This window comes from Grampus griseus (assembly GCF_964374135.1).
Source record: "Grampus griseus genome assembly, chromosome: 15".
Taxonomy (NCBI): Eukaryota; Metazoa; Chordata; class Mammalia; order Artiodactyla; family Delphinidae; genus Grampus; species Grampus griseus.
Genome location: NC_139009.1, coordinates 74,718,099 through 74,725,874, shown reverse-complemented (window position 1 = coordinate 74,725,874; position 7,776 = coordinate 74,718,099). Strand labels below are relative to the sequence as shown.

Genomic DNA, 7,776 nt, shown 5'->3' with positions numbered 1-7,776 from the left:
TGAAACCTTATCTATGAACTTTTCATACTGTTAAATTAAAATCCATTGGGGAATTCCCTGGCGGTCCAGTGGTTAGGACTCCGCGCTTCCACTGCAGGCGGCAGGCGTTCAATCCCTGGTTGGGGAACTAAGATTCCCATATGCCACGTGGCTCGGCCAGTAAATAAATAAACAAGTCAAATCTGTTTTATATTAAAATATAAATAAAATAAAAGAAAACCTATTGTCTGCCTTGCATTTAAAATGGATCTTTTACCCATACATGATTTTGTAACATCATGCATTAGCCATTTGGAAAACATCGATTCACTGAGTAAATGCAGGTCTTCCAAATATTGGCACACAATACATTATCCAATGTCCCAAAATCACCTTCATTTATATTACCATTGATCACATCAGAAAAGTCCTGAAATACTGACAAGCTGTCAAGCTGATGGTGATACAAGTTTTCCAAAATTCCAAATCCCTTTTGAAATCTGGAATTTTTTCACCATTGGCAACAAGTAGTCAATTGTTGTCCTTGAAGAGACAGGATTGCTTAGTTGATTTTCAGGAAAATGTCTACCAAATACCCAAGTTGAAATAACCATAATTTGTCAGCTGTTTTCTCAAGCAAAAATGGTGTTCCATGAAAAAAACAAAACAAAAACCAACCAGCTAGTTCAGCTTGCAACTCAAACGATTGCACGAGTGCTTCTCCTTACACAACCATCATACTTCAGTTTGCAGCAAAAGTGTTTTATGTGCAGTTTCCATTTTGCCATATAAAATATTTAAAAGGTGTGTACTCAAGAGAGATTGAGATTTTTTTTTAATTATTTAATTTTTAAATTATTTATTTGGTTGGTGCAAGCAGCTTTTCTCTAGTTGCGTTGAGCAGGGGCTACTCTTCATTGCGGTGCGCGGGCTTCTCATTGTGGCGGCTTCTCCTGTTGCAGAGCATGGGCTCTAGGCGCGTGGGCTCAGTAGTTGTGGCTCACAGGCTTAGTTGCTCCACGGCATGTGGGATCTTCCCGGACCAGGGCTCGAACCCATGTCCCCTGCATTGGCAGGCGGATTCTTAACTGCTGCGCTACCAGGAAGGTCCCAGAGATTGAGATTTTAATGAGGTAATCACATTTTTGCTGCTCCATCAAGAACATTCTTAAATGAAACCGCATTTTTTTTTCACCATGAACGTGTGGTGGTGAAAATACTACTACAGTTGCATACCTTTTGCACACCTTTGCTTTTGCACCATCAGTGAGAAAGGTAAATAAAGTCTTAGATTATAATGAAATAATTTTGACTTCAGAGATACTCTGAAAGGTCCTCAGGGATCCGATCCCCACCCCCGCCCCTCCCCAGCCAAGGGTCTGCGGACCATACTTTGAGAACCACCAATCGCAGCCCAGTCATAGAGCTAAGAGTGGGGCAGACTTACCTAAACCATATGTTGCATCACAGAGAGGGAAGATGGGATGGATGTTGGGGTCAGTGCCTGCTAGAAGAATGACCAAAGTAATGAGCATAAGGAACTAACAAATTACAAAATCATGGGTGCTGTCCCAGATTCACAAATAGCCCCACCATTTTTCTAGTCAGGGTCCAAAGGCTTTTCTGAGACCAGTCACTGACTTGAAGAGATTCTAGTTGAGGCTTTGAGATCCAGTGGCTGATTCTCATCTACCGTTTGGGGATCTCTGTCTTAACCCTGAACAGTAAGCGTGGCAGGGACTCCCCTGGCGGTCCCGTGGTTAAGACTCTGTGCTTCCACTGCATGGGGTGCAGGTTAGATGCTGGCCGGGGAACTAAGATCCTGCATGCCCTGTGGTGTGGCCAAAAGTAACTAAGGGTGACCCTGCGGGCAGTGGAAAGGATGTTTAGGGCACAGCTTGTCTTGCTGCACAAGTGGGTCAGCTTCTCTCTCTACCCTCCAAGCCAGAGTACTGCTGACCCCCGTGCCAGCCATAAAGGGTGTCTGGGCCATGCCTGCCTCAGGGCTGGCTGAAATGCGGAGGTGGATGGATGAGGGTCCTGTCCAGGAGAGGACAGTGGTGGTGATAAGGCCTCATCATGGTTCTGCTAGTGGTGGATTGACTGGAAGGTCAACTGTTCCTGCTCTAAATAAATACTTCCAAACAAGGCCTGGCTTTATGGACAAGCAGTATCTGGGAGAAAAGGGGAAAAGCCGCTGAGGCAAGTAGAGGTAAAGAGTATCTGATAATCAGGCAGGCCTCTGCTGGTCTCCAAGAGAGGAGGGGGAGGTGCTCAGCATTTTCCTTGCAGCTGTCACTGACCCCGGAGACAACAGGGAGCTAGGCTGCTGCTCTGTTGGCCAGCCTTGGCCAATACACTGGATTCAGATCTCCTAGTGACAGCTTTTCCTCCAACATTTTCAAAATGCTCAAGTGTCTTCAAATTAAAATAATCCAGAAACATTTTACTACAAAATCCCTCTGAAAGGTGTGAAGGCAGAGTCCTTCCAACCCTTCATCTCCGAGATTTCCTTCTGATTTTGTTACCCAGATACCACAATTTTTTTTTCCCCCCAGCACCCCTGCCCCCACCCAGGGAAGAACACAGACAGCTCCAAAGAGAGTCTGGAGCTATACAAACCGTGTGCAAGCTGTTGAACAAAAAGAGTGACAGGACTCTCGGTGCACGCAAATGTATTTTGCTCCTTGTCTAGGATCTTCTTTTTCAAACGGGAACTGGAACCGGTATCACAGGCACACGACTGCGATGCTCTGTGCTCACCAACCCGAAAGGAAATTATGAGAGCAGATCAACTTCACTGACTTTACTGAAGAGTCAACAAGTCCTACGGCACAGCAATGTACCAGGCGCATTATACACACCTGCCTGTGTTAAAGAAATAACATATCCGTGCTTTCAAGTCCTCTTAATTCCTGAATTTGGGGATTCACTAATATTCACACTTTTAAAAATTGTATGACACTTCCGCTCCAGAATCGAGGGGGACTCCGGAGTTATGGAAATGGGAGATCCAAGCACAGGTTCTGATCCTGGCTCTGCCACTAAATGCCCTAATGATTTAGGGTGACTCACTTCTGCTCTCTGGGTCTTAATTACCCATCTGTGAAACTAGTGCTCCCTCGATTTTTTCTGATACGTGGAACAACAGAAAGCTGTTCGGCAAATGCCCAGACACACTCAGGCTGCTCTCATTGTGTCGAGGGCTCCAGGAACTCCAAACCAGTATTGCCTGCGGGTCCGTCCTAGAGAATAAAGCACGTGACTACATAAAGCCCCTTCATTCAGCGGCTCCGCATCTACGAGTCCTCTGTGCAGTAAAAGCCTATAACCAGCCTATAAACACCTTTTGTTCCTTCGCCATCTAACCGCACGCAGAGATCCAGAGGGCGGTGGGTGCCCGGGACCCTCACCCGGGCCAGCACACAGCCAAGCGCGTTTCCAGCTACGGGCGTCTGGCTGGGGGTGGCCAGTTCCCCTAAGCCCTCAGGGTGGAGGATTGAGCATCGGTGGAGCAGGGCAGCCTCTGGGGCCCTCGCGCGCTCCGATTGGTTCTCGTGTCCTCGTGACTCCAGGCCCCGCCCCACGCCCCTCCTCCGCATCTGAGCTGGGGAGCGGACGGTCCGGGACTGAATGGGCGCTAGCGCGGCGCAGGGGGCGGGCCGGGGCGCCGGGCCCAGGACTGGTGGCAGGCTGGCGCCCCCTCCCTAATATGCGGACGAAGGCGGAGGGCGGCGCGGAGCGGCGTCCCCTACAGCCGCGGACCAAGGCGGCGGCGGCGGCGGCGGCACCTGCCGGTCGAGGTACGTGGCGCAGCCCCCTCCTCTGCGTAGCGGGGCCCGCGGGCAGGGGGCGGCGGCTCAGATCCGTCCCTGCCCCCGCGTGGCTGGGCCCGGAGACTCCGCCCAAACCCCCGCGGGCAGCGCCCAGGGCACGGTTCCCCAAAACGCGCCTGGCGGGGGCGCGGGCTGGGAGTCGTGGCCTCGCGCGGAGTGGACCGGCGGGAGGCGCCGCGGCCCGGGCAAGTGTGGACGCGGTGGAGGCGGAGGGGTGAACGACCGGGACGTGGGGTCCAGGCGCGGTGTCCCTTTCCCCTCAGTCTTTCACATCGACTTGGGGTTTAATTCATTGCTGGAAGCTTCCGAGCCCAGGAGAGCAGAGTTGACTCATTTCCCCGGGACAGAATTGGGGGACCCTATGACTAGCAGCTCCGGAAACTGACCTTTGCATCCATCGGGAAAGCGTGCGGTGTCTGCAGGTAGAAATTCGCCAGTGATCTTCCCTGCTTCCTCAATGCGGCCAGCCCTGCGGAAGAGACACGTTTTGGTGACCTTTGGTTTCTCCTGAATTGTAAGCAGTGGCATTCATATGAGCCTTTAGTGTGTAAGTAATGCAAGATTTTCGGGGAGCATCTTCGAATAGGAAGAGGCGAGGGGTCCTGCCCAACCCCACATCAGGTGGGTGACCTTGGCGGACACTGATCCCCCTGTAGGACTCCATCTCCTGATCTGTACTGGGAGGTTTGACCTGCTGATGGCCAAGGCCCCTTTCAGGCCCCTGGTTCTGTGGTTCTGACTGCAAAATGTGTTGACCGATGAAGAGGGTCCTGCAGAATCATTAGCTGACTTGAAAGACAAATTTATGTCCTCATGTCTTAATTCATGTTTACGACGTTGCTTCATTAGGTATTGTTCATTTAAAAGGGAAAATGGTTTTACCTGCTACCCTTCATCTGGCACCCTCGGGTTGCCTGCTCATTAGGCCACGCACCATGCTGGGTGCTGGGATTACAAAGAGAAAGGAGACGCATCTCCTGCCCTCTGGTGTTAAGCGGAGCCCTTCTCTTGGTAATCCTCTTCCACAGAAGAGTTGCGCTATCCTGAACCTGGAAGAGGAATCCTGTCTGTTGAGTGAAGGGGCACAAACTCAAAACTGTCAGGATGGGTTGTGGTTTCACTCACATAATCCTGAAAGCTTGATGGTTTAGAAGAATGTCTTAAATTTCTAGTCGTAGAGCAGGGGATCACCTAAATTCCAGTCAGTGCTGGGACAAGGAGAGACTAATGTGAACTGGCAGAGCCCTGTGACTGGAATGTCGTTAGCCTTTTCATGTGTCTTTCCGTTGTCTGAGTGCCGCTGTTTCTGTAAGATAAAATGAACCTTGGTTACGATTAGTAGCTGTGTCTTCCTCTAGGCGAGAAAAGAAATGGGTGAGGTGGGAAGGCACGAAGGTGTTTGTAGAAGACGGAGAGGGCCAACAGGCAGAAATTCTAAAAATGCACATTTATGACTACCTATTTGGAAAATGCTGATAATTTTGGCACAGACTGCCAAATTGTTTCATATTACCACAATAGATTAGTATTGAATTTTTGTAATTTAATTTTTATTGGAGTATAGTTGATGTACAATGTTGTGTTAATTTCTGCTGTACAGCAAAGTGTATCAGTTATACATGTACATATATCCACACTTTTTTAGATTCTTTTCCCATATAGGTTATTACAGAGTACTGAGTAGAGTTCACTGTGCTATACAGTAGGTCCCTATTAGTTATCTGTTGTATATACGGTAGCGTGTATATGTCAATCCCAATCTCCCAGTTTATCCCTCCCCCCACCCCCTTTAGTAACCATAAGTTTCTTTTCTACATCTGTGACTCTATTTCTGTTTTGTAAATAAGTTCATTTGTACCATTTTTTTAGATTCCACATATAAGTGATATTATATGATATTTGTCTGACTTCACTTAGTATGACAATCTCTAGGTCTATCCATGTTGCTGCAAATGGCATTATTTCGTTCTTTTTTATGGCTGAGTAGTAGTATTGAATTTTAAGACTATATTCAAGACAGGATAAGAACAAACCCTTTGTTCTTTGATGTGTCTCCTTCAGTCCTTCCCTGCTTTCCCTGCTGGTCTGTTTGGCAGGAGTTTATCTAGCAGGTTGGCTCTTGGGAGGTGAATGGGACAGTAAAAAAGGTTCTGGGTCCTCTGTGTGAGTCATCCAGGTGCTGAGGGCGGAAGGGCTAGTCTTGGAAGAGGGTCAAACCTCACTTTCCACACCTTGCTAGTTCCTGAGAAGCGATTTAATCTGAACTGCCTGTGGAGACACTCCCAGAGAGCATGCTCTATGTTTTTGGTCTAGCTGGGAAGCCTTGGCAGAATTAAAGCAACTGGGAGTATACACACATTAATGATGGAACGAACTTCCCTAACTGCTGAGGAAGGAGAAGCAAGGGCTGGATCGGTATGAGGGGTATAAGTTAGCAAAGGCATCCAGAAGTGGGTGAATCAATGGCCTAGTGTGGGAGGGAGCCATGACTGCATGACTGTGGTTGGTGACACGCAGGCTGTCCGGGGAGAGAGACCCAGCTTGAGCACACGTGCAGAGGGGGAGTGAGGAAGAGGGATGGGGAGCGGGAGAAAAACGAGGTTGGAGGGCTACAAGGACGCTACCAGGCTTTCCTTACCTGGACAGCTTTTTCTTTGTTTTTCTAAGTAGAGCATACATACTAGGAAAGTAGGCATAAGTATACTACTGTTCAACAGATTTTCCAAACTCAGCAAGACATTTTTGTTCCCCCTTTAGCGTGTGGAAGAACATCCAGGATTAAGTTACTGGATGGTTCATCAACGCCTTACACCCATGAATTCTTCCCCTTTTCCAGTTTTAAATATCTGGAATTAATAGTTCAGAATCAGGTGGTATGATTTGATTAATTTAAACAGGGAAAAAGTGATACAAATAACAAATTTGTTTTGATGGAATAGTAGGTTGTGTTTTGAACATGAAGTCTGCCTTTAAGACTAGGTGTCATTTTCATAATTAAAGGCTTATATGTATTGAGTTCATCAACTCCTTTCTGCTTTTCACAAGCGTCTTGTTCTCATTTCCAATCTAGACTTCAGCAGCAAGAGAGGAGAACAGAGTTGTGGTACTTTTACAGGGCTGCCAGTACTCTCCTCTCTTTGCTTGTCATTTTCTGCAGTCAAGTCCTTAGTCGCCCAGGATTTGGTAGCTGGTTTCCTTGCTTATTCTTCCTCTAGACCAGCTCTGTCCAACGGAAATATAACCCAAGCCATGTATATAATTAAAATTTTTCTAGTAGCTACATTTAAAAAATTAAAAGGAAACCAGTGGATCAAAGTTTCAGTTTCCCAGGAAGATAAAAAAAAACCTTCTAACTCTTATGCTTATTCTTCTAACCTAATGACACAGCTTCAAACTGTATAAAGTAAAAAGTGACAGAATGACAGAAAAAGTTGACAAACCTGCCGTAATAGTGAGAGATTTTAGCATATCTCTTTCCGTAATTGATAGAACAAGCTTACTAAAAACCAGTAAGGGATTTTTTTTTTCCAATAAGGGATTGATTCAACAAGCAACACAATTAATAAGCTTGATCAAACTGATTAAATAGAAAACATAGTTCCAGCAAGTGAAGATTATATGTTTACAAAAATCGAACATATACCAGGTCATAAAGTAAGTCCTAACATTTAAAATAATCGGTATCGTATTGACCAAGTTCTCTGAACACAGTGAAACTAAATTATGTATCAATTTAAGAATATAATTTTAAAAATTAAAAATTTTGAATTTGAAAGATAAAGAAGTAATAACAATGAAAATATATAAATCAAAACTTGTAGAATGGGGCTTCCCTGGTGGCGCAGTGGTTGAGAGTCCGCCTGCCGATGCAGGGGACACGGGTTCGTGCCCGGATCCCGGAGGATCCCACATGCCGCGGAGCGGCTGGGCCCGTGGGCCATGGCCGCTGAGCCTGCGCGTC

The 7,776-nt window shown here is 46.9% G+C and overlaps 1 protein-coding gene across 2 annotated transcripts in view; it reads left to right on the top strand.

Annotated features, from left to right (window-relative positions):
* Positions 1-3,592: 3,592 nt before the first annotated feature.
* ST3GAL5 (ST3 beta-galactoside alpha-2,3-sialyltransferase 5) overlaps positions 3,593-7,776 on the top strand; it is a 49,568-nt gene continuing 45,384 nt past the window's right edge. The window contains exon 1 of one of the 2 annotated variants that reach the window (XM_082672050.1): positions 3,593-3,782. In XM_082672050.1, the coding sequence (XP_082528176.1) occupies positions 3,692-3,782 (91 nt within the window). In that variant the 5' untranslated portion in view covers positions 3,593-3,691. Of the gene's footprint in view, positions 3,783-4,256; positions 4,330-7,776 lie in introns of those variants that run through there. The other variant, XM_082672051.1, reaches the window with a different exon arrangement.